Source organism: Sorex fumeus, unplaced genomic scaffold (genome assembly GCF_029834395.1).
Source record: "Sorex fumeus unplaced genomic scaffold, SorFum_2.1 ptg000094l, whole genome shotgun sequence".
Classification (NCBI taxonomy): domain Eukaryota; kingdom Metazoa; phylum Chordata; class Mammalia; order Eulipotyphla; family Soricidae; genus Sorex; species Sorex fumeus.
Window position 1 is genome coordinate 6,563,156 of NW_026606151.1, and position 25,436 is coordinate 6,588,591.

General features: G+C 46.1%; 1 protein-coding gene across 2 annotated transcripts; it reads left to right on the forward strand.

Moving 5' to 3' along the window:
* Nucleotides 1-4,475: 4,475 nt before the first annotated feature.
* CD83 (CD83 molecule) lies at nt 4,476-25,436 on the forward strand. Of its 2 annotated transcripts, none has more exons than XM_056132536.1 (4): nt 4,476-4,804; nt 20,972-21,185; nt 24,082-24,188; nt 25,299-25,436. In XM_056132536.1, exons 1-4 carry the CDS (start codon nt 4,595-4,597, stop codon nt 25,425-25,427), a joined length of 660 nt encoding a protein of 219 aa, XP_055988511.1. In that variant the 5' UTR covers nt 4,476-4,594; the 3' UTR covers nt 25,428-25,436. The 2 variants fall into 2 exon arrangements, with proteins under 2 accessions (XP_055988511.1, XP_055988512.1); XM_056132537.1 differs by having other exon boundaries at nt 25,302-25,436.

Consider the following 25,436-nt stretch of genomic DNA (forward strand, 5'->3'; position numbering starts at 1 on the left):
TTTTTAAATTCTAGTAAATTCAAATGTTTGGAAAGATACCTAGTGTTGATGGATTTGCAGAAGCCACTTCTAAAGATGTTGCTGATTTTCTGCAATTTATAAGTTGAATATGTATTGATCAAAATTCAGATAAGGTCGGTTTGAAGGATCACATGTTGGTTCTAACATGTGTAAGGTAAAGCTAGGAACACCAAGACAATTTTAAAGAGCTGATCAATAGATGCAGGGTCATTTAATCACCACACTGTAAGACTTAGCTAAGTATAATTAAGTGGTGAGAAAGTGAAATTCTACCCCAGAATGAGACAGAGTAATCTAGAAACAGGCCTATACATTTCTGAAAATATGTGGGTTTGGTGATGAACCTCCCAAGTAATGTTCAGTGTGGCCTGGGGGTCTCCCCTGTGATTCTCTGCCAACTGAACAGTCCTTTCAAAGCAAAGGCCTGAGGATTTGATGCGTCTCAGGCCCTACAACACTGGGTATACTTGAGCACACCAGGTAATGCTGGGGCCCTCCAGGGCTGTACCCAGCAATGCTTTGGGGTCACCTGGGGCCCGTAATTGAAGCCAAGTGGGGTACATGCTAGGAAAACATCCTAATCACTATACTATCTCCTACCCACAGAGCTGGAGATTTGCATATAACAGAAACATCATTCCTTTCATTTTGTTTCTGTCTTTTTGGGGGGTGGAGAGGGAGGGTGGGCACAGCTGGCTATGCTCTAGACTTAAACCTGGGTCTGCTCTCAGGGATCACTCCTAGTGAGGCTTTAGAAACTATATATAGCACTGAGGGATAGAACCTGGGTGAGCTGGGTGTGAGGCAAGTGCCTTACACACTGTATTATCCCTCTGGTTGTAGAGATACCATTTCTGATCGGTGAACAATATAGACTTTTAGCCAAAGACCTTGGCTAAAAAAACAATGCATTATATATATGGGGAAAATAAATTATAGGCTGGCATCAAGCCAAGTTACATGGCATGCGAGTCTAGATGGAAAAGCAGGCCTTCAAAACTTCTGGAGCAAAATGAAGAAGGGTTTCATGATCTCAAGGAAAGAAAGGATTTCCTTAATCAGGCACAAGTGTGGGTATATTCAAGTATGAAAAGCCCCATTTGTTCATTAAAGATATCATAAACAAAGGGAAAAATATAAAATCTAGGCCTAAGAAAGATATTTGGCACAATCATAAAGAAAGGGTGGGGTGGGGGGTAATTTGATCCAGAGTTTCTAAACATCTCCAAATGCAAAAAAAAAAAAAATACACCAAATGACAAGGAGTAATCCTCACAACCACCTTGAGGCATAAACTGTTCCTCCTAGTGACCAGCAGCTTGGGAATGAAGCAGAAAGGAATTTCCAGGGCTGGAGCAATAGGTAGGGCGTTTGCTTTGCATGCGGCAGACCAGGGTTCAATTACCAGCATCCCATATAGTCCCTTCAGCACCTCTAGGAGTAATTCCTGAGTGCAGAGTCAGGAGTAACCCCTGTGCATCGCTGGGTGTGACCCAAAAAACAAGAAAGAAAGAAAGAAAGAAAGAAAGAAAGAAAGAAAGAAAGAAAGAAAGAAAGAAAGGAATTCCTACTTCACATCTGTCATGTTGGCAAGAATTAGAAAGTTGCCAATGCCAAGCCCTGCTGGTCGGAGTATAAATGAGCCGATGAATTTGAGGAGACAAGATGGCAACTACTGGATCAGAGTATTGGAATCTCCCTAACCTCCAGTTGTGCTGCAGCTGAGGATTAGGAAGAAAACTTAAAACCTCTAGTGTGGGTTCTTGGAAGACGCTGTCTTTAGAATAGTTAACACAGAAGAACTGAGAGATATGTGGTCCCCTGAGCACTAACACTAGTGACCCCTGAGCACAGAGCCAACAGAATTTGGCCCAAACCTGGCCCCTACAAAGCAGTAAATTACACATTCATGTGTTCAATCCTGTCATTTTCTATGACTTATTTTTGCTTTTTTTTATGCAAATTTCCTACTTAATTCGTTCATTCGAAGGAAGTATAATTACACAGAGCTGATGTATCTGGTGATTGGAACATTTCCAAGGTCTAATTAGGATGTGATGGTTAAGGCTCCAACGGGCCAAGGTTGAAAGGCCTTGGAAGAAGAGACAGGACAGGTTCAGGGTCACTGTGTGGTCACTGTGTGGTCACTGAACACTGCCTGGTGTAGCCCTGCTGCTGTGGACCTTGTAGTCTTTGCACCACTCAGTCTGAGCAGCATAGGCTTTGGCTTTGAACCTTCCCCTGAGGTGGTCAAGCATCCCTGGGAGTGGCCACTGAGCATCTTGGGCATTGCTTGGGAGTTTCCCCTTGTATCCCAAAGAGTCAGAGTTGTAGGAAAGCTGGGAATTCTACACTTCATCCTCATGCACTGCAGAAGGAAAAATAAATGACACATCCCTGGTCTCAGTTTGGCAATGTTTAACAAAACATTACATTCCCTTAGATCTAGCGTGTTTCCCCTTTTACCTTTATTCTAATATTCTAATAATATTCTAATAATATTCTAATAATATTCTAATATTAGATTAGAAAGAAATACCAATAAATAGGTGTGGCACTTTTTAGGCTGAGGGCACCAATCAGTGACGGCTAAGGTAATCAACTGTTTCTAATTGAGAGCACAACTGATGGAGTATTATGTAGCCACTAAAATGATGCTGATGAAACAATGTGAAAATGCTTATAAAGTATTCAGCTAAAGTAAAAGAAGTTGCAAGATAGTATGTAGAGAGGATTTCAGCAAACCACCAACCTATAGACTGATGTGAAGATGTTAAAACACGAAGGGAGTTTACTGCTGGATGGAATGAACAGATTTCTGCTTTTTTCTAGGAAAATAAATTAGTTTTTGCCTTTTTCAGAAATCATATGTAATTTTAATTCAGTTTTATTTAATAGGCGAGGGTCTCTTTTGCAAATACCATTTATTTATTTTTAATTTTAATTTTTCAAGGTTTTATTGCAAACCCAAATTGGTTTATGGCACACACAAAAAAGCTGTGTGGTAGGAAGGTGGGGATTATACATATTATATCTATGTTAATTACAATACACATTGGTGGTTTACATGACAAATTAAGCATGTAAGTTTAAATATACTAGTGTTATAACCCAATGTACAGAATTCCTTTATATAATACATATAATTATCAGGAATAAAAAAATCCATAAATAATGTCCACTTACAGGTGACATTTTATTTATTTGTTAAATTTATTTATTGAATTACCTTGAGAAAAGTTACAAAGCTTTCAGGTTTAAGTCTCGGTCATACAATGATCAAACACCCTTCCCTTCACCAGTAGTTATTTTTCACCACCAAGAACCCCAATATACCATCCCTCCCACCCCTCCTGATGCCTGTGAAGCATATGATTTCTACTTAACTCTCTCTCTACTTTGATTATTTCGACAAAAGATGGACCATTATTATTTGGAATTTTCCCCCAACAATCAACTACTGAAAAGGCATTGTGAAGTAATTTGTTTTCTATTGCTGGTTATGAAAACCATATGATGTCACTATTGCGGCCGCGCGATTTTGGATTTCTGATATTTTACTAATTAAGTCTGGAGGGATTTCTGCCAAGAGTTGGATAATTACGAGATTGGTTTCTGTGTGTCTGGTGCCATGGCCATTCTGGAGAGCCGTTAGTGGGGGGCAACTGGTTGCTTCGGTAGAGTGTGAAGGACTAGCCAGTTCCGCACCCCATCCCATGAGGTGCAGTTGCCCCCGTCAACAGGTGACATTTTAAACAATGAGAACTTTAACAATTGGGGTATTAGATAGAAATATTTATAGCAGCATTGCTTTCTTTGGGGCTGGAGTGATAGCACAGCGGGTAGGGCATTTGCCTTGCACGCAGCCAGCCCAGTTCTAATCCCAGCATCCCACATGGTCCTCTGAGCACCGCCAGGAGTAATTCCTGAGTGCAAAGCCAGGAGTAATCCCTGAGCACCGCTGGGTGTGTGACCCCAAAAAGAAAAAAAAAAGCTTTCTTTAAGCATGCAGATATGCAGATGCCACTTAAACAGGCCGGATGACCGAGAAGGCCACCAGGTGCCCCGGCAGCGGCAGCGGCGGTCTAGTCGCCTTTGTCAGCTGACCGAGCTTTGAGCATCAGACCAGGGACCCCCGCAGCGTGGCACCCCAGGGTTGGCCCGTGACGTCGCCGCGGACGCGGCTGGGCGTTTGGGGAAGTTGCTCGGGCCTCTCTAGATCTGCTCCCCTCTCCGGGTCCATCAAAGGGCCTGAGCCCCGCTGGCGGCGCCGCGGGCTTTGTTTGCGGGTCAGCGGGTTGGGGTCACGCGTGCGAGGCGGCGAGCCGGAGCGCTTGGCAGCGCGCGGGGCGTCCCGCGGGGCGGCGGGGGCCCGGGCGCGGCGGGGGCGGGCGCCCCGGGGCGGAGCGCGGCGCGGCGGGGGGCGGGACGGGGTGAGGTTGGGTGGGGGGGGAGCCCCGCTCGGCGCGGCCGCTGGGGATTCCCCCGGGTGGGCGTGGGGGAAGTCCCGGGGCCAGCGGCTACAAAGCGGGCCGCGCCGAGCGCCGCGCTCCCCACTCGATAGCGCCCAGCCATGGCCTGCGCCCCTCGGTGCGTGTCCCCCGCTTCCCGCCGGAGGTCCCCGCTGCTCCCGCTGGCCCTGGCCGCGCTCTGGCTGCCCCTTGCAGCAGGCAGCCCGGCGCCCGCCGTGCTGGAGGTGACCGTGGCCTGCGCCGCGGACGTGGCCTTGCCCTGCACCGCCCCCCGGGACCCGCAGGGGTCCTACTCCGTCTCCTGGGCCAAGGTAGGCGCGGCGGTGCCCGCGGACTAGGACTGGGGCCACCTCCAAGAAAGAGACCGGTCACCCTTTGGGGCCGGGGATGATGCTTCGGGGGATGGGGATGGGGGTGGCGGGGACATCCCGCAGCCTGGATTCTAAATTCCTAGTCCAGCGATACGCCCCCCGACACCCCTTAGCACAGCGCATCTTAGCACAGAGCGGATTTAGACGTTGAGCCTCAGGCATCTCCAGCCTCACCTGGCCCCAAAGTCCAGACCTGTGGCTTGGAAGCCCCAGTTGCTGGCCTTCGTGCCGGCCTCCACACCTGTGGGTGTTGCAGGCTGCAAAGAAACCAGAATTGGCGCGAAGTTGCTGAGAGGCGACTAGGGTTTGTTTCATAGGAGGTGGTTACTGGTTCAGGATGAAGCTCTCTGGGGGTACCCTTGTTCAGGATGAGCTCTCTGGGGGTATCCTTGTCTGGGGGACCCTTGCTCTCTGCCCTGTGCTGCTCTGCCCTCTGGCGGTTAGGAGAGGTCCGTGTGTGTGTGTGTGTGTGTGTGTGTGTGTGTGTTTGTGTGTGTGTAGTCTGCTTGCTTCTGCCATTTGCCCAGTTAAATACAAAGGGGCTTCTTATGTGGAAGTAGATTTAGGCTTCTTCTTACTTCACTTGCACCTTACAGCGGGATCAGAAAATACAACGGTTTCATGGTTGTTTTCACTGTAATTGAATCTTAATATTCTTTTAAAGTTATAAAAGTAGCAGGATTTGGGTTTTTTTTGGGGGGGGGGCACACTCAGAGGTACTCAGGGTTTACTTCTGGTTCTGTGCTCAGGGATCACTCCTGGGGGGATTTAGGAGACCAAGTGCAGTTCCAGGTACTCAACTGGGATTAACTAAATGCAAGTCAAGCTTCTTATCTGCTATACTATCTATTCATCCTCAAAGCTCTAAGGCTTGAAGGTTCATTATATGCCAAACTCGGAGATATTTACATATCTATCTGTTTCTGTGTTTCTCACGGACTTAAGTGATGTGATGAGTACCCTTCCTGGTCCTGCTTTACAGATGAGGAAACTGAGGCTGAGGGCAATAGCCCAGCCTTAAGAATGTTAGCTTGCTTCACTGATGTCAAAACAGTGGAGCTGGGCTTGCACCAAACAGTCTCTGTCCACAGACTGCATGTTTCGGCGTCTGTCTTGATCTCTCCATTTTCACTCTTAAATGCTTAAGGTAAAGCAAACGAGCGTCCCTGGGTGAGCCAGCCAGGGACTTACTTATCTCAAAGAAGAGGGAAAGCGTGACATTCTTTCCCTTCCAAAGAGTCATTTTTAAAAAAGAAAACAGTATTAATATCCCCAGGGGAGTAATTAAAAAGGACTGGTGAAACAAACAGATGGAATTTCATACTGTAACGTTCAAACCGATGTCAAGTTAAATCTTCCTGTGTAAGGTCATCTGGAGTGATGCAGTAGCACTGTAGCACTGTCCTCCCGTTGTTCATCGATTTGCTCCAGCGGGTCCAGTAATGTCTCCATTGTGAGACTTGTTACTGTGTTTGGCATATCGAATACGTCATGGGTAGCTTGCCAGGCTTTGCTGTGTGGGCGAGATACTCTCAGTAGCTTGCCGGGCTCAGTAAACCATGGCAATTATTAATCTTTGACTTCTTGGTGGACGTCAGCTGATGCTGGCACTCTCTAATGCCTATGCATATTTACATGGTTCTTGCATGATTTATCTGCTCAGAACTGTTAGAATAACCTCAAGACACCAATCTCTTGGCAGTTTCAGAGGCACTGAAAAAGTATGCCTATTTTAAAAAATAACAAAAAACTATAAATAAGTACTGGTGCATAGGAGAGTTCCATTATGCCAGCACCAGTATGACACCCTGAAACTGATACATACTATTCCTTCAAGTATTTTTTAACAGGTCTCAGCATATTCTGAAATCATATGATATTCCAGCCCAGTATTTTAGGTTTTTATAAGTTGTATTTGTAGCACTGTAGCACTGTCTTTCCATTGTTCATCGATTTGCTCGAGTGGGCACCAGTAACATCTCCATTGTGAGACTTGTTACTGTTCTTGGCATATTGAATACGCCATCGGTAGCTTTCCAGGCTCTGCCGTGTGGGCGGGATACTCTCGGTAGCTTGCCGGCCTCTCTGAGAGGAGGAATTGAACCCGGGTCGGCTGCATGCAAGGCAAATGCCCTACCCACTGTGCTATCACTCCAGAGTTGTATTTGTATAACAAATAGTAGAATGTTCTGGAAATAATGCCAGTGGTTTGGGGCTGGAGCAACAGTACAACAGGTAGGGCACTTGCCTTGCCTTGCATATGGTCCCCCAGAGCCCACCAGGAGTGATTTCTAAGCACAGAGCACAGAGCCAGGAGTAAGTCTTGAGCACAGCTGTATATTCCCCAAAATCAAAAACAAAATGTACTTTTCTCTGGATAGAATCTCGTTTTCTGTCTGGAATTCCTCTCTTTCTCTCCTCTCACATCTTTCTAGGTAATTTCTTTCTTTCTTTCTTTCTTTCTTTCTTTCTTTCTTTCTTTCTTTCTTCCTTTCTACCCTTTGAGTCACACTCAGCAATACTCAGGGGTTAGTCCTGGCTCTGCACTCAGGAATTGCTCTTGGTGGTGCAGGGATCGAACCCACTGTACTATGGCTCTAGTCCCTTTCTAAGTAAATTTCTTTCAATGCAAACTATTTGCTTCACTTAAAAAAAAAAAAAAGAAAGAAAGCCAGTGATGAAGAAAAACTTAATAGAGGATGCAGCTTCTTTTCATTGCCAAACCTTTTCCTACCCCGACTATCTGATGAAGTGTTTCCATGAAGCAGAGGGTCAACAATTGGAACCTGGTGCCCACGGCCAGCCAAGGCCATATCGTCTTTCTTCTCATCACAAATGTGCTTTCTTTTTGCATAGCTGGGCAAGTAAAACAGTGTCCGCCTGCCCCCCGGAGTGTGGATTTTACTGGCTGCCAGATTGAATCCATGCTTGCGAGGCCCGCTGTTTCTCACAATTATGCTTATAACCACTCACAATTTAAAATTTCACTTCCCACTCAGCTCTCTGGCACCACAGAGCATTCTGCCACTGTCCAATTGACATGGATTATTTGTGATTAACAAGAGGACCCTCGAAAGCCATGTGTTTCTTATCATGTGCTGTTTACCCAAAAATTCAAAGCAGACGACAAGCACTGTGCTAGTGTTTGCAACATTAGAAGGAGGTGTGGAGGAACAGTGCCTGGTTCTTTCTCTTTATTTCTAAACTTATGGTGGAGCAATAGCACAGCGTGTAGGGCGTTTGCCTTGCACGTGGCTGACCCGGGTTCAATTCCTCTGTTCCTCTTGGAGAGCCGGGTAAGCTACCGAGAGTATCCTGCCTGCATGGCAGAGTCTGACAAGTTACCCGTGGCGTATTCGATATGCCAAAAAACAGTAACAAGTCTCACAATGGAGACGTTACTGGTGCCCGCTCGAGCAAATCGGGAGGCAAATGGGGAGACAGTGCTACAGTACTATGGTGAGAAAGTGGCCGAGGGGGCTCAATAAAGACCAGCACAGGGTGTCAAAGGTGGAGCCCAAGCTGGGCAGAGATACTCCAATCCCTGTGAACTCAACTTGAAGGTGGACTCTTGTCTTTCTAATTGGGATCAGTCCCCTCCCTTTCTGGATGGTATCTTGTAGGGCAGAATGGTGATCGAGAACTGAATACAGTGTATCCATGAGGAGAGCAGCCAAATTTGGTTTAAACTTATCCATAAATTGTGATTGGGTAAGGATTTGGAGAAAATATGCAGATTAGAATTTGGTTTCGTGCTCTTTGGCTGTGACCTTAGTTAGGTTAGATGCTAGCATTTGAGGGCATAGTACCCTAGTACCAGGGGTGACATCCACAGACAGGCTGGAGCACACTTCCGCTTCCTGCTGAGTTGAGTCCTCGGGCTCCGTAACTCTTTAAAAAGTTGCCCTCTGCTTGGATGGAGACGGTGAGCTGGGCAGAGTGGGCATGCTTGATGTTTGCACTTATAACTGTGAGTGATGATCAGCGAGATGCAGTTCATCGCGTAGCATGCTAGGAGCCTTGGTATTCTACACTGATGCATAATGAAAGAGGACGTAGGGTGTCATCTTTGGGTGACACTGTGGGGTTGAGGACTGAGATGTGTCACAAGACAAGTGCTCTTTACAGAAGGGTTTCAAAGGAAGGGAACAAAGGGGAACTGATTATGAATTCAGAGAATCCGACTTGAAGCTTGTATTATTTAGCAGAGTCCCAACCGTGCCAGATTACTATCACGTGAATTAAGGGAGCTGGATAAGCTTTCAGGAAGCTACTTCAAAAGTTCAAAGTCCAAAGATAGTGAGCTCTGCCTTGTTCTTGGTTCATTATGCAGCTGCCTTCCTCTTTGTTAAACTCCCATTTGGCAGCTGTATTTTCTCTCTACCATCTTGTAGGAGAATGAGCCATGAAGCAAGGGGCTGTTAAGGAGGCAGAGGTGACTGGTCTGGACAGATGTCATCTGTAGAGTCGCAAACACTGATAGATTTTGGTAGGAGGCAAGCTACTCATGGCGTTTCCTTGGTTCTACAATGTCTTTTCTTGAAGGTAGACTTAGGAACATCTCTCCCCCCACCCCCATAAAAAAGGAAACACATCTACATTAAATGAAGAAGCACTGAAACATTTACATGTGAACATAATGCATTTGTAACTATGAAAGGAAAATCAGACTGTCTCTAAGGCATCTATACTACTTGGTCTGATCAAATCACTTCTATGGCTTTCTACCATTATTTATCAGCGATTGTTCATATTTCTACCTTTATTATTAGTATTTCTACATCTCAGATATGTGCTAGTTCCTGTTTGTGGCATTAACCAACCCAAATTCGATGTAGAACTTTTGCCAGATGACCACATCTTGAGTAAAGGCATGCCCGGGCATAGGAATCTACAAAAATTGAAAGAATTCATAACTACTAGCAATACAGAAAAATGAGATAATGTGAGAGTTAACTGGGAATAGACTGTAAAGAAAATCGAAATCATACTAGAATAACTTGAACTTTATTCTTTCAGCAGCAAGGAGCCACTGAAAGTTTTTGAGCAAAGAGAATGACATGATAAAAAGGTGTCATATCTGAAAAAAAAAAAGTCCATCATCCCTGGGGATGGACAGGATATGATTTATCCTAGTAGATGCATCTTAGAGGGAAGCTTTATTCTTTGACCACAATGAAATTCTCCCCAGGATCACTCAACAAAGACTTGATCTCATTCATAGGATTTGCCTTCATTTCCCTCTTGCTCATCCGATCATCAGCGTGTTCTGTGGGTGGTCCAGGGAGGGGTAGAGCAGGCAGAATCAGGATGTCTTGGAGGGGATTATAGAAGTCTCAACCAGATGAATGTGGTGGATCACAGATTTCTCTGGTCAGTGAGGAGACAAAAGTTCTTAAAATCATTTTACTTGGAAGAAAGGAAGAAGACAGAGGATAACTGAGAGTTCAGCAGAAAGAATGAAAAAAAAACCTGTTTCCCCTGACTAGAAGGGGGAACCTTGGTCACATGAGGATGGGCGCTTTCAGTTCTGCACTGGTTATGTCATTACGCGAAGAAGGGGAAGTTAGAAGAAAGACTCAGTGATGTAAGGGAAAGTTTGAGGTAGACAGGACTAAAAAGAGATTCTAAAAGAAGGGTTCCTCCATCTAAAATTATTTCCACAATCTCTTCCTAAAGACTCTTGTGAGAAACTTAGGGTAGGTTTTTTTTTCCACCCTCTTTGGACGGTGGGGGAGGTCACTCAGAAACGCTCAGGAGGAGTCCTAAAAGCTGCAGATCAAACCTCTTGCACTCCAAACCCGTGCTCCAGAGCCTCTCCCCAGCTAAAGAAGATTTAGACTTAGAAAGGCAAAGATGAGCTGGAGATGGATGATGGTGGAAGTCGTGCCACATGTGAATGTCCTCAGTGCTGCAGTGCCATGCACTTCAAAATGGCTAAGAGGGAGCTGGGGATGCAGCTCAGTGGCTACAGGCTCTGCACGTGTCAGGTTTGGGCTATTAAAATGGTCATTTTATTACATGTTCTATTATTGCTGGAGTGATAGCACAGTGGTAGGGTGTTTGTCTTGCATGTGGCCGGCCCGGCCCACCTGGGTTCGATTCCTCCGCCCCTCTTGGAAAGCCCGGCCAGCTACCGAGAGTATCTTGCCTGTATGGCAAAGCCTGGCAAGCTCCCCTTGACGTATTCGATATGCCAAACACAGTAACAACAAGTCTCACAATGGAGACATTACTGGGCACGCCCAAGCAAATCAATGAACAATGGGAAGACAGTGCTACGGTGCAGTGCTTTTTTTTTTTCCACCCTCAGTCGTTAGCTGAAACCAAAGCAGGATAAAGCATTTGACTAAGAATTCTTTTGCGCCAATAGTGCTTTTCTGACTTTTGTTTTTGTACTTGGATCTATACTGGTAAAATTCCTTTGTGTCCTACAGACCTGATAGACTTGAGAACCCAAGGCATATTAATAACACTTGCTGGTTTCATGGACAGCAACTAGTCTACCACATGTTATTTTCTTTTCTGGTTGTTTGCTTGGGTTGGGGGGAGGGCAGGGCTACTCCTGGATGTGCTCACCTGACTCCTGGCTCAGGGATCATTCAGAGATCACTCCTGTCAGTGCACAGGGAACCATATGCAGTGCTGCTGGGGACTGAACCAGAGTCTGCTACGTGCAAAGCAAGCATCTGCTGCGTATTCTTTTGCCACTTCCTCAAGTGAGGATGGAGTCCAGGAGAAGTGGAAATAATCTGGGATGAGGAGTTCTAGTTGAGGTAAACCTAGGGGAAAGAAGGATGCTCATTGTGATGTGGAAAATAGACCGCTAGTCTCCCCCCCAGTCCCCCCAGGATAACCCTTGTTCTCTCTGCCTCCATCATGAACAATCAAGCATCTGGAGAAATGGAAAGTTGTCAGAAACAGACTGTTAATATGGGGTTTGCGCAGGATGACATTGAGATAATACCCTGCCTTGTCACCACAGAATGAGCTCAAGTGTCATGAAGTGATGCTGACCCTGTTTTGCAAGGCACATGCTCAGGAATTTCAGCTTCAGCTGGAATGATAGCACAGTGGGTAGGGCATTTGCCTTGCATGTGGCCAGTATGGCTGATCTGAGTTCGATTCCTCTGCCCCTCTTGGAGAGCCCAGCAAGCTACCAGGAGTATCTCGCCCACACGGCAAAAACCTGGCAAGCTACCCGTGACATATTCGATATGCCAAACACAGTAACAAGTCTCACAATGTTACTGGGCCCACTTGAGCCAAATGGATGAACAACGGGGGGACAGTGACAGTGACAGTGAACTATCTCTCCAATCTACTGTCTATGAATACCTCATCTCCCATCAGATATTCTGTAAAACTGAACTCTTGCCTTAGTTCTTGACTCAGTCTGTAAGAGCATGAGCACTACTGAGTCAGCCTGGTGCAAAAAAAAAAAATCTGTTTCTAAAGTTTTGTGCTTGAGCACGTGGTTCTTCCCCATCCAATGGGGCCAACATCCTGCAATGATTGTCATTGTCACCTTAGAAGAGGCTCACTAGGTGAGCAGTGGAGATCAAAGATTCTGAGTCAAACCCATCCCTGCTGTCTCATTCTTTGAGAGCATGAGGGATGTGAATCTGAGGGGCAGAGCAGAATTGGTTTGCTCTAGAATCAAACGGAAATAGACTCATAGTCATTGCATTGACTTATGGAGTGGTGTGGTGTGCCCCCATCCTTTTGTGTTGAAGGACTATAGTTGGCTTATATCAAGTGCAATCAAATGCAGTTGGCATACATCAATGAAATGTAAAAAGTTTTAAAATATGGTTCCCACCCACTTCTGTTATGGCTGTGGGAGAGGGGTGTGTGTTCATTTTGCCCTTCCCCAAAAATATGTCTCAGTCCTGATCCCCGGAGGTGCATGAATGTGACGTGTGGAGGGAGAGTCATTGCAGATGTCATCAAATTAAGGAGGGATTCTATTTGATGGGTCTGGTCACTTTTCCAGTGACTAGTGTCCAAATTAAAAAAGAACAGAGACAGACACTTGGGGGTATGGATGTGAGTCTGCATCGTGTAATGTTCTACAGGAGAAGGAATAATACTGAGGCCATCAGCAACATCAAGAGCTGAGTAGGAAGTGTTGAACAAATGGTCCTGCTGACCTTCAGAGACGGCCCTGCAGACACCTGAGTTAAGGTTTCAGGATTCCAGAACATCAAGAGAACCAGTGGCTGTTGCTTTGAGCTGCTGGTTTTGTGATTGTTGCAATGGTAGCTCTAGACGAGTGCAGCTTAAATTTGGACGCTTGTGACTTTTCCCTACGATGGGGTGTGCTTTGTGTCTCTGAATACTTTTGCTGTTGTTTCCTGTTCGGTCTCCTCCTGGCAATGGGATGTAACCAGTTTCTGCACACTTAGAGCTATCCCAGCGTCAAGTGCAAAGTGCATAGCTCTCTTCTAACATGGCAGCCCATGTCTGTGGAAATGTCCCCAAGTGACTCTACTGGATCACATGCCTATCACATAACCTGTCTACCATAGATTCCAGGCTCGATTTAAGTCAGCCTCCTCTGGAACTAGACTCAGAGTCCCTGCTAGATGAGTGGGAACCAACAATGGAGGAGGACAGGTGGGGGATAGCAATATTCCTGCTTTAGAAAACTCAGCATCTTGCAGCTACTTTGGAGACACTATGGGTACAAAAAGAGCTCTACCCTGGGGATTTCTAGAGCAACTCTGCCAGGGTACCAGCCAAAAGGAATGATTACTGGATAGATGGGAGTGTTTGTTAATGACTGCAGTTAGCAAGTGTTTTGTGGCTTGTTGTGGCAAGGTTAGTCAAGGCATCACTGATGAATAAACAAGAGTCAGGGATGAAGTGATATGCCGAAGCTGGCCCATGTACCTGATGGAGAAATTGGAATGCGACTTTAATTCAGTTGTTTCCAGCCAATGCTTTTCTCACCTGTTCATTCTTTCTATAGTTTTGTGTGTGTGTGTGTGTGTGTGTGCCCATATTGAGTTCATTTATTCTACTGACAAGAAGCTATGGCATCATCCATAGCTAAAAAATAAATAAGACTCAAGGTGTCTATTTACTGAGTTGTATTTTTTTTGTAGCTTATTTTTGAAATTAATTTATTTTTTAATAGAATCACCATGAGATTCACAGTTACAAAGTTGTCCATGATTGGGTTTCAGTCTTATAATGTTCCAACACCCATCTCTTTACCACTGTACATTTCACACCACCAACGTCCCCTTTCTATAGTTGGCTCATTCATTCAGTAAATACTTTTGACTCTCTCCAGTGTACAAGAAACTAATCCTATTTCGAATGCTGACTGAAACCTCAGCTATGAAAATCAAAACAAGTAGTAATATTTTTTGGTGCTTTCTGTGTAGTGCCTTCAATGGTCACCTATTGTCACAGGTACCTTTACAATGACTTTGTGAGGTGCCCCCCCACCCCCCCGCAAGTCTCAGCAGAGCAAAGGAAGCCTGAGAACTACTCATCACTTGGCCAAGAACAGAGTTGTGAGTGGCAGTGCTGGAGTGTATTTTCTGGCTAGTCATCTCTGAAGCCTGTGCTCTTCATTCCACTTTCTCTGCTATCCTCAGAACTCCATAAATTTAGCTCTGTCAGTGAGACCCAGTCCATTTGAAAGTGGATCATCATTTTTCTAATAAAACTATGCTCAGGAAAATACGATGTTACTACTCAAACGTATTACCCACATTATGCCATCAACCTTCGAGCCAAACTATTTTGGATGTAATAAAGAGCTCTTTTTATGATGAATGGGGATTATATTGGCACTTTAATTGAGTTAGAAAGCAAGGTACATGAATGTTAGTGCATGGGAAATACAACGAAAAAATTGCACAATGTGATTGGAATATATTAGATTTGTCGAGTATCATCTTTAGATGTTTGAAGTCTATATTGTCAAAAATATTTTGAATGTCAGGTGAAATATTTGCATGCATATATAAGAACAGACATGATGCCTCTCCAAAACGTTCCTTTGTCTTAGTTTTATATCACATTCTTAACAGATCTCTTGTTTGATAAATTTGGACTTGAAATACCTGATTGAAATTTTCTTTGCTATAACAACGTCCTTGTCTATTCAAATTTGACTATACAGGAGGTTAGCACTTATTGTGATAAAACTATAATACAGTTTCACAAGAGTTTTTTTTTTTTAGTTGTTTTTTTTTTTTAAATAGGGATATTGATTCAACTATTGGTTCAGGCCCAGCCATGTTGATTTGGTTTGTTTCACTCTGGTTTAAATTTGTGCTTTACAAAAAACTTACCTAGTTCGCATGCCCTTAAAATTAGTGCTCAGATTTGCTTGATTTACTATTCAGCAAATTAAAGAGAATTTAATTTAGGGCTTGCAGTTGAGTTAAAGTGAAATCGCCGTTTTAGAGAAAGAATCTGGTATTTAAATTATTTAGTCAAATTGGAGGCCTTGAGACAAGTCAAAACTCTGTAGGCTTGCTGAAAACGAGATGTTCTCTACTTTGCCCTTTTCTGATTCATTCGGAAGATAGACTTAGCATATGACTTAGTGTATGAGTTAATGCGTGCCGTGTAGATTTTACAAACATAATTGGAATGACTGTTTTGAGGAATCAATTTGCTCAAATCGCATTGTAGCACGGCGCACTACGATATTAGCATTGTAAAGGGTGCATTAAAGAGTTCCTTCAATTAGGTTTGGCTGGGAATGGATCCGAGGGTTTCTTTTGTTATAAATTACTATTTCCTGAAATGCATGTGTCGAGAGGCCACGGAGCACTTTCAGATTTGCGATGCTTAAAGAGCTGTTCTTGCCAGTGGTTGGTTTTGAGCCAGCTCTAATAAGAACTCATCAGAGGAAGCAAATTCGAGGGTGACCATTTGCTCTGACTCCATTTTCCTCCCCCTGAAGTTCTGCAATGGCTTAGGAACCAGCTTCAGCCATGGGAACTCACCTGACACTGCAGTGACAGGAGTGTGGCCAAGACCAGGATAATGACTTCAACTTGTGCAGAAAAATTCTCTTGGGCCCCCTAGTGTTGCCCCCCTCCCTTTCACGTCTCCAGTTTTGAGCATTAACAGAACTTCAAAACTACAACTACTTTTGCAACTGCGGGCAACTCCCCCATGAGAAGGTGTATTAGTGTATTTTAAGATGGTGACAGGATTAAGAAAAGACATTGTGTTGAACTTCAACTTGAAGCCAGAGGGAGTGTTTCGCAACCTTTCTAGTGGTGTGAATTTCCAGAAGGTTCTTGATGCTATTGTTATCAGACTCAGGGGCTTGGTCAACTATAATGGTGAGTGTTCCCAGGTGAGTCCAGGACTTCTCTCAGTTTTCCAAGTAAAAGGAAGGTCCACGCTGACTTTAAAAAGTAATCACCCCTTGTTTGGAGGAAGAATGAACTTTATTTCTTAGGCCGAAGGCTTGAGGGCTGCCTGGAGGAAGCAGCACTCAGCGTTTTGATTAGTTATCCACCGATCTAGGGTGGGAAGAGCATTTCCCACTTACATACAGTTGCAATGAACCAGTTATTCCCAGTAGAGATTTGTACATTCAAGTAATCCTGTCAAGGAACAAAGCTTTGCATTTTCTGACCATGGGGCAGAACAAGATTTGCATCCTTGAGCCCAGGACATGATGGTCTCTGGAGCTGATGCTGATAAGGTGTGAAGAAACGTAAATAAGGCAAAACCCAATCTGAGGTACTTTTGCTGGAGGTGGGCAGAACTCTTTATGTACAGGAGATGTGGAGAAGAAGCAGTGCATGCCAATGGACAAGAGCTTCGGGGTCTGGGTTGGAGCAATAGCACAGCGGGTAGGGCGTTTGCCTTGCACGCGGCTGACCTGGGTTTGATTCCCAGCATCCCATATGGTCCCCCAAGCACCGCCAGGAGTGATTCTGGAGTGCAGAGCCAGGAGTAAGCCCTGTGCATTGCCGGGTGTGACCCAAAAAGCAAAAAAAAAAAAAAAAAAAAAGAGCTTCAGGGTCCTTCTGTAGCTACTTTCTGTAGCTACTTTCCCCGGAACCCACTTTTCTTTCCTGCTTTATTTCATGCCTAGGAAGGGGCAGTTGGAAGAGGGCCCCAGGAGAGTGGAGCCTTTGGGCCGTCCTCTTGCTGGCTGTGACTGCACCTTAAATCAAAATTCTTCAGGTGGCTTTGGGGTGGTTTAGCCTGTCCAGGTTCCTTCCTCTCCCTTGATCCCTCCCCACTTGCCTTTGTTTTGCCCTTTGACAATGACTTGAGACCTCTGGAAGTGGGGGAGTCAGAGGCCCATGGAAATCTGACCATAAGAAAATAAAACAAAACAAAACAAAACAAAACAAAAAAAACAACTCAAGCCTGGAGCTATAGCACAGCAGGTAGGGCGTTTGCCTTGCACACGGCTGACCCGGGTTTGATTCCCAGCATCCCATATGGTCCTCTGAGCATCGCCAGGAGTAATGCATGAGCCCTGTGCATGTATGACCCAAAAAGCAAACAAAAAAAAAACCCTCAAACCTGACCTTTTTGTTGTTACTGGTGATTTTGAAATGAAGTTCCTTCTGCAGACAGGCAGAAAGGGACTGCAAGCCAGTTCTGATCGCTGTACCGTTTCCAGCGGCTTGATAATGGGGTGATATTTATGTAAATAAGGGCAGTGGTTATTATTCCCCCCAGCTCCGAGGGCTCTGCCATTTAGCTCTTGACTTTCAGAAGGTCTTTTTTTCTGAGTGGAGAGAGGGTCACTAAGATGGGAGAGGAGGCCCGCCAGGAGAAAAGCAGAAGTAGATAATCTTGAAATGGTTGTTGCTGCCAAGTTCCCATCTTTGGGGAGGCAGGGATTTCTAGCCCGAGTTCCGGTGAAATCTATTAGAAAGAAATCTGAGTCGAAAGCATTTGGAGGTTAATTTAGAAAAGCCAGGCAGGATGAGAGTGCTGAGTTAATGAGTTCAAACTGGCCTTGGGGGAGGGGGAGAGGTCTGTAAGCCATTTGGCCTTGACCCACCCCAGGCCCTGGCAGAAGGGAGCCCCCAGCCAGACTGGAGGAGGGAAGATGATCCTTCAGGGGGAGGCTGCAGTGAGAGGCTGGATAAAGTGGGCTGAATTAGATGTGTCCTGGGAACTGATCAAGGTCTTGAGTTTCCTCTATGATTCCTTGGCTGCCCGTTTTTTCTTCTTTATTTCTCAATACCTAAAGGCCCCCGTCGGTAGATCCCTGTTAGTTAGGAGTCTTTCCGTATAAACGTCAAGAAACGGAATTTATGTGCATGGACTCGGCCCCGCCCCTCTGAGCAGAGGGTGGAGGGCAGTGGATGGACCCGGAGACTTGTAGGAGCCACAAATTGGCCACCAGAGGTCGCTGCAGCCTGCTCCATGCGAATAAGGAGCACTAGTGCAGCCCTGGGCTCCGCAGCTGGGCTTTTGACCTGCGAAAATTCTGTAGAAACCGGTGTGTGTGTGTGTGTGTGTGTGTGTGTGTGTGTGTGTGTGTGTGTGTGTGTGTGTTTCCATTGTGTTCTTTTGCGCTCCACTGATCCCTTTTTAAAAAAACCAGAAAAGGGATTACAGGGTCCTCAGTTTAAACCTGAGCTGGCGCAGAGAGGCAGTGAAGCCTGGTAATCCTTGTCTTTGCTGAAAAGGTCTCTGGTGCTGTTACTGCTTGCTCTGGGCTCAAATGCTGGGCTTCCGGCAGGACCCTGGCTGTCCTTCAAGAGGAACCTGGGATGTCAGCGTTGCTTGTGAGTGTCGAAAAGATGGTTTGTGGAAGGCTGTTTCACACGCTTTGAAACATTTCAGTGGAAGATCCACAAGCAGGTTAAGAAGGCAGTTTAAAATATGCCCAGGCTGGAGAAATTGTACAATGAGGTTGTTTGTCTTGTATGTGCCAGACCTGGTTTTGATCCCCAGCACTACATAGGGTCCCTCAAAGCACCGCCATGAGTGATTCCTGACCAAAGAGCCAGGAGTAGCCCCTGAGCATCATTGCGGTTATACCCAGTGATGTAGGAAAAAAAGGTCCAGAGATATGTGCCTGAAAAGTAAGATTAACAGTTATATCAACCCAGAAATCTTGATAAAAATGGTATAATAATTATAATAGCTCTGTTGCACTGTCCTCCTGTTGTTCATTAATTTGCTTGAACGGGCCCAGTAGCATTGTGAGACTTGTTACTGTGTTTGGCATATCGAATACGTCATGGGTAGCTTGCCAGGCTTTGCCATGCGGGCGAGATACTCTTGGTAGCTTGCTAGGCTCTCCAAAAGGGGCGGAGGAATCGAACTCGGGTTGACCAGGTCGGCCGTGTGCAAGGCAAACACCCTACCCGCTGTGCTATTGCTCCTGCCAAATAATTATAATAATGACAATAATAATAATGAGAACCATATGCCCAGGGCGTGGCTACTTGGCATTTGCAGGAGGGTCTAGGCTTAATGCCTGGTACCTTCGAATCTCCCAAGCACAGTCAGGATCAACCCTGAGCTTGAAAGTGAGGGTAACCCTCAACCACTGAGCTATGTGGCCCCAAACTAAGAAGATGAAGAAGCTAACAGTATGTCAGGAAGAGACCCAAGTGCATAATGTACCTGATCTCTGAACTCGGAAGTAATGAAAACTCCACGCTGTTTGCACCCAAAGACAGTGCAAGGAAAGATCAACAGCTGCTGAGTGACCCACAGGGGTGCCTTCAGGCTGATCTGACCAGACCCAGGCTTCCGGTGGTCACCCTCCTTTCATATGTCTGATTCTGGGACTCTGTCATGTGCACATGGCATCTCCGAATTGCCAGCTGCCACCTGGCTCTGTGGAGAGTGGGCAGTGACCCTCTGCTCCCAGCGCCTTCCCCACCCCAATCCCCCAAAACAAGATTGGCTAACTTCGCTGTATTTTCATATGGTTTCTCTTGAGCTGCCTGGCAAGGAACTGAACAGACCTAATAACATTGGCAGATGAAAAAGACGTGCAGCAGAAATAAGAATGGATCCGTAGGCTTGCTGCTCGTGCCCATGTTCTCGCTTGAACGTGTGTTTCACTTGCTTGTCTCTTTCTCTCTTTGCTTTTTCCCACTGTGGTAAAGCTTGTGTGCTCTCTTGAATGCTTCCTTCCTCTCTCTCCAGTCACTTCAAAGTAAGTTTCAATGAAAATGATCCCACTTCACCAAAAACTATTAGAAGAAGAAACAGTAGATGCGTTGGTACCTGAACTGTGAGCCAGAAGAATTCATGCCTCGAATCACTTCATTATGGTCCATGGTCCATGGTCCCTCATGCTCATCCCCAGCATCACTTCATCATGGCCCATGGTCCATGGTTCCTCATGCTCATCCCCTGCATCACTTCACCATGGTCCATGGTCCATGGTCCCTCATGCTCATCCCCAGTATCACTTCATCATGGTCCATGGTCCAGAGTCCCTCATGCTCATCCCCAGCATCACTTCATCATGGCCCATGGTCCAGAGTCCCTCATGCTCATCCCCAGCATCACTTCATCATGGCCCATGGTCCACGGTCCCCTCATGCTCATCCCCAACAGTAGTGGAAATGAGTCTTTACTCAGGGTAGAAGTTTGCGTGCACAGACTCACATGCACCATCTTGATCTTATTCCCCAAACGATATAACCAAAAGAAATTTCTTAGATTTTTCCCCTCTTCACTCATTAGACACATAGGCACACAGTAGCTTGCTTTATTTAATTGTTTACTTTTATTTATTTTTTTTAAGTTGAATCATGGTGAGATACACAGTTACAAAGCTTTCATGATCAGGTTTCAGTCATCTAGTGTCCTAATACCCATCCCTTCACCAGTGTCCATTTTCCCGCACCAATGTCCCATCCCACCACTGGCTTAATTCTGTGACAGGCACTTTACTTCTCTCTCTCTCTCTCTCTCTCTCTCTCTCTCTCTCTCTGTCTCCCTCTCTTCCCCCCCCCCCCCCCACTTTTGGGCATTATGGTTTGCAATATAGATATTGAAAGGCCATCATATTGGGATATTGGATTGAGGCTGGAGTTGGAAGCCAGGAGGCAGAAGACAGGGACGATGCTAGCTGGAGGGTCTCTGGGGATTGATAATACATGTGTGCTTCTTCTTCCACAGCTGGGGGAAGATGGTGAGGAGAGGATGGAGCACCGGAAGGGAGTACCGGCCCACGCTCAGCACCAGCAGAAGTCTGTGGAGGCTCCGAGGAAAAGTCTGTATTTCCTAAAGATCCAAAATGCTACAGGCTGTGACTCGGGCACCTACCGATGCACCCTGGAGGAACGCGACGGGCTGAGGAACCGGAGTGGCACGGTGACCCTGAGAGTGACAGGTGAGGGAGGTCTTTGCCCTGGTGTCTTCCTGCAGGATGTGTGTCCATCCAGCCCTGGAGAACTCAGAAAGTCTCCCTTAGCAGCTTTGGATCCCAGGGAAGCTGAAGGCCCAACCCTTGGCTGGAACATCACTCTTGACTCTTTAGTTCATTATTTTCCTTGAAGGACAGAGTTGCCCAATCTGGCTGAGGTAGATACCGAAGCTAGCCAAGTCACAAATTAGACTATTTTTTCATGGAGGAGCCCATGGAGGCAAATTAGAAGCACCCAGGTTTGACTTTGGGGGGACGAGAGAAGCTGTGATGCTGAATACACAGGGAGCTGTAGAGTATTTGGCTTATTGGGACTTTCTGATTTTTTTTTTTTTGCGTGGGGGGAGGGGGGTTGAGGCCTTACCTAGCAGTCCTCAGGGCTTACTCCTGACTCTGTGCTCAGGGGTCATTCCTGGAAGGATTTGAGGGACCATATGCAGTGCTGGGGATCAACTCTGGCTCAGCAGACGCCTTAACCCCTGTACTATTCTCTGGCCTTTCCCGGGGCTTTCTAAACTGCTCAGGCTGTGAGACCTCATGCTTCCACCACCTTTACAACAGTAGGATGGCATTTTCTCTCCCTCTTCACAGTGACTGGTTTCCCAGTATCTCAATTCAGGAATTCAGGTCCCTCACTAGAAACAAAATTCACGGTCACGGTCCTCCTGTTGTTCATTGATTTGCACAAGCGGGCCCAGTAACGTCTCCATTGTGACACTTGTTATTGTGTTTGGCATATTGAATACATCACGGGGAGCTTGTCAGGCTCTGCTGTGCGGACGAGATACTCTCGGTAGCTTGCGGGGCTCTCTGAGAGGGGCGGAGGAATCGAACTTGGGTCGGCCATGTTGGCTGTGTGCAAGGCAAACACCCTACCGCTGTGCTATCGCTCCAGCCCCAGAAACAAAATTAAATGAAATTAAATTTAAAAATAAACAAAGAACACCTATCACCAGAAAAAAATGTTTCCAGGCTGCAGCCATATTTTTGCTCTGTTCAGTACTGTCAACCAGCTAGTGACCAAAAAGGAGTTCTCAACTGAGATTTCCTCAGAAACTTTCTTCATGTATGTGCAGATATACCTGGGGTTTGCCCCATTGTTGCCTAGATCTTGGTTGTGCCTGAGGCTTGAAATGACAAACATGGTGTCCTCGAGTCCTTGACTGGACACTAGCTCCTTTCTCCCCTGTCGGGGATCTGAAAGGACTCTGACTCCAGTTTTGTAAACTTAGAAGAATGTAGTCACTGAGCATAGCTCCCTGTTACCCAGAGACACACGCCTTCGCTCTCAGGAGGAAGAAGCTTCTAGAGTCTTTCATTGTTGTTGTTGTTTTGGGTCACACCCAGTGATGTACAGGGCTTACTCCTGGCTTTGCACTCAGGAATTACTCCTGGTGGTGCTCAACGGACCATATGGGATGCTGGGAATCGAACCCAGGTCGGCTGCGTGCAAGGCAAATGCCCCACCTCTTGTACTATCGCTCCAGCCCCAAAGCTTCTGGAGTCTTCCTGCTGTTTGTGTACCTAGTTAGACTGAGCCCTAGCCTGGTCCAACTGCTGGGTTTCCCCCTCTGACCTTGATTCTCTGGGAACCCAGTACGTGCCTGATGTTTATTCCCCTGAATGAGGCCTGAGCACAGACTGCAGGCGAGAGCCAAGAGTGGGCCAGTGGGAAAGGAAGTGAACAGCAACCAGCCTGTCCACTTCCTTGCCTGCCCACGGGCTCTGAGGGTTCGCTTTCCAGAGCGCCTGAGGTCTCTTGCTCAGATCTGTGCTCTGCTGTTTGTGGCCTAAGGCAGAGCGTGGGTTGACCTGAAACCTCAGCTTGCTCATCTCTGGAATGGGGAGAAGGGGGGTGTCTACCACAGGGCTTGTCCCACAGGGGGTGAAATAAAACATTGCACAAAAGACAGAGTGCAGCGCCGGTGGTAGACTGAACACCAGTGTCACGTCCAATACACATTAGGATTCACGTGGGTAGTGGCCCTTGGCCTCTCTGTCCCCCAAGTCCCAGATCCTTTTGAGAACCCACCTCTAGAGCCTTGTATAAAATTTTGAGTCCAATTTCTGGGAACTGAAGCTCTCTCAGGAGTTGAAGTTCCTGGGAGGGGGAGGGGTTGTTTGTGCATAGGCACATCTGCTTCTGCTTGAAACCCTCAGGGTACTATCTCGCTATCCCACCCAAGCATGTTGCAAGTTTGTCCTGAAATGGGGAGAATGTGCTAAGCATGCCCCATCTCCATCTGCAGCCCCCTTCCTCTGCCTGGCCCTGCAGAGCACTTTCCCCAGAGCACTCTCCCTTGGCTGTAACTTTGCTGGAGCAAGAGTTGCTATAAGAGTCGGCCACACTGGTGACTCAACAGAGACAGCAGAATCTTCAGAGTCTCCTGGGGTGAGGACACCTACCCTGCTGTGGAGCAGTCAAGTCACAGTGATTGATTCAACCCACTCAGAGACCAGGTCCCTGCCCCGAAGTGAAGTGGCACAGAAGTAGCACTGTCAGTTTGGCCACCGACCTTTGTCCCTTGGACCTCTGGAGTCCTGATATCCCCACCTGAGAAATGCAGAAGGGCAGTCAGACTTGCCTGGAATATTCAACCTTACCAGGGTCCTCTTTGTGTCGAGCAAGAGCCAAGCTTGGAGCCAGCAAAGCTGTCACTTGCTACCCATGTAGAGGAGAGAGGGAGGGAAACGCTGAACATGGCTCAGACCATCCATCCGCTAGTGAAAATCAAAGGTTCAACCCAAAGTAAAGACGGGTATGGAAGTGCAAAGAAAGCAGCAGGAATGAAGAGCACTTTAGCATTTGATCGTGGTAGAAAGGGGGTGCGATGTGACTTCATAACTTCCTTCTTTTTCTCAGGATGCCCCAAGGAACACAGAGAAGATAATTTTAACAAGTACAGAGCTGATATAATCCTGTTGGTGGTGCTGGTCATTTTCTACCTAACGCTCATCATTTTCACATGTGTAAGTGTCTTCTATTTCTCGATGCTTTCGTTGAGATGCCAAGGATCAAATCCAGGGTCTCACAGTTGCAAGGCAAGTGCTCAGCTAGCTTTGGGCGGGGCACTAAGCTCCTATTTAGTCTGACCCTAGCACCTTTTAGAAACATCTACCATAGGAGCTTAGTGCCCCGCCCAAAGCTACCTTGTTTAAAGGAACAAATGGAAAAGGCCCCCTACTGGGTCATTCCAACCCCAGCCTCTGGTGGTATCAGCCCCTTTGGGGAAACATTACTCTAGAGGCTCTGTAGAACCAGATTCAATAAGGACCTGCAAACTGTAAAGACCAGAACCAGCGAAACACAGACCCAGTGAGGGAATTAAACGGAGCATGAGAAGCCTCCTAGGGAAGTTCCAGGGTATTGTCGTTGTAGGGGTGGACAGTGGGATGACCGGGAGGTCTCCCCACCAGCCTGCCTGCCAGGAGCTCCATTTATTTCTGTAGTCACTGAGCCAGACAGATTTCTTTCACCCGTTCTTGAGTTCCTTTAGAAACTCCCCTAATAAGTTATTTAGTACTTTCACCTAGTCCTTAAGAATCAACCCTAAGAAGTTAGACGGGGTTGTGTCCTGTGTCCTTGGCAGGGGTGGGGGTGGGTGGTATGAGGATAATGGATAATCCTTGGGTAGACATCAGTCAATGAAAACACTCCAGTTTTATACCCCAATGCTAGGCATTGTAGGGAATATCAGAAGGTGTAAGATGTATCTGCCTAATCATAAGACTTATTTGCATAAAAGAAATAATCAGAATTACTGGGCAATATATGTTTTCCAGTGAAAAATTTTAGTTTTTTTTTGCTAGCAAATGTTTATTTCCTGAGGCACTGGTTGACCATATAGGTAACTCACTATCGGAAGCTCAACATGATTACATGATTGTAGTCTGTTATTACTAGGGACTTTCATGGTCAGAGTTTGGAGATACCAATGAAATGGTCAAGTCTGTGGTGAATGGATGCCTGGGTGAAGAAGGCTTCCAGCCAGCTTCTAGCGAATGGAGTTTAAGTCCAGGTGTCAAATGGTACTTTCCCTGAAATTATTCACTTCTCTCTTATCTCTTTTATTTTTCCAGAAGTTTGCACGCCATCAGAGTATTTTTCCAGATTTTTCTAAACCTGCCATGGAACAGGGTTTTCTCCCTGTCACCTCCACAAATAAGCATCTGGAACCAGTGATGGCCTTCAAGGTAGAACCTGTCTGAGAAGGATTT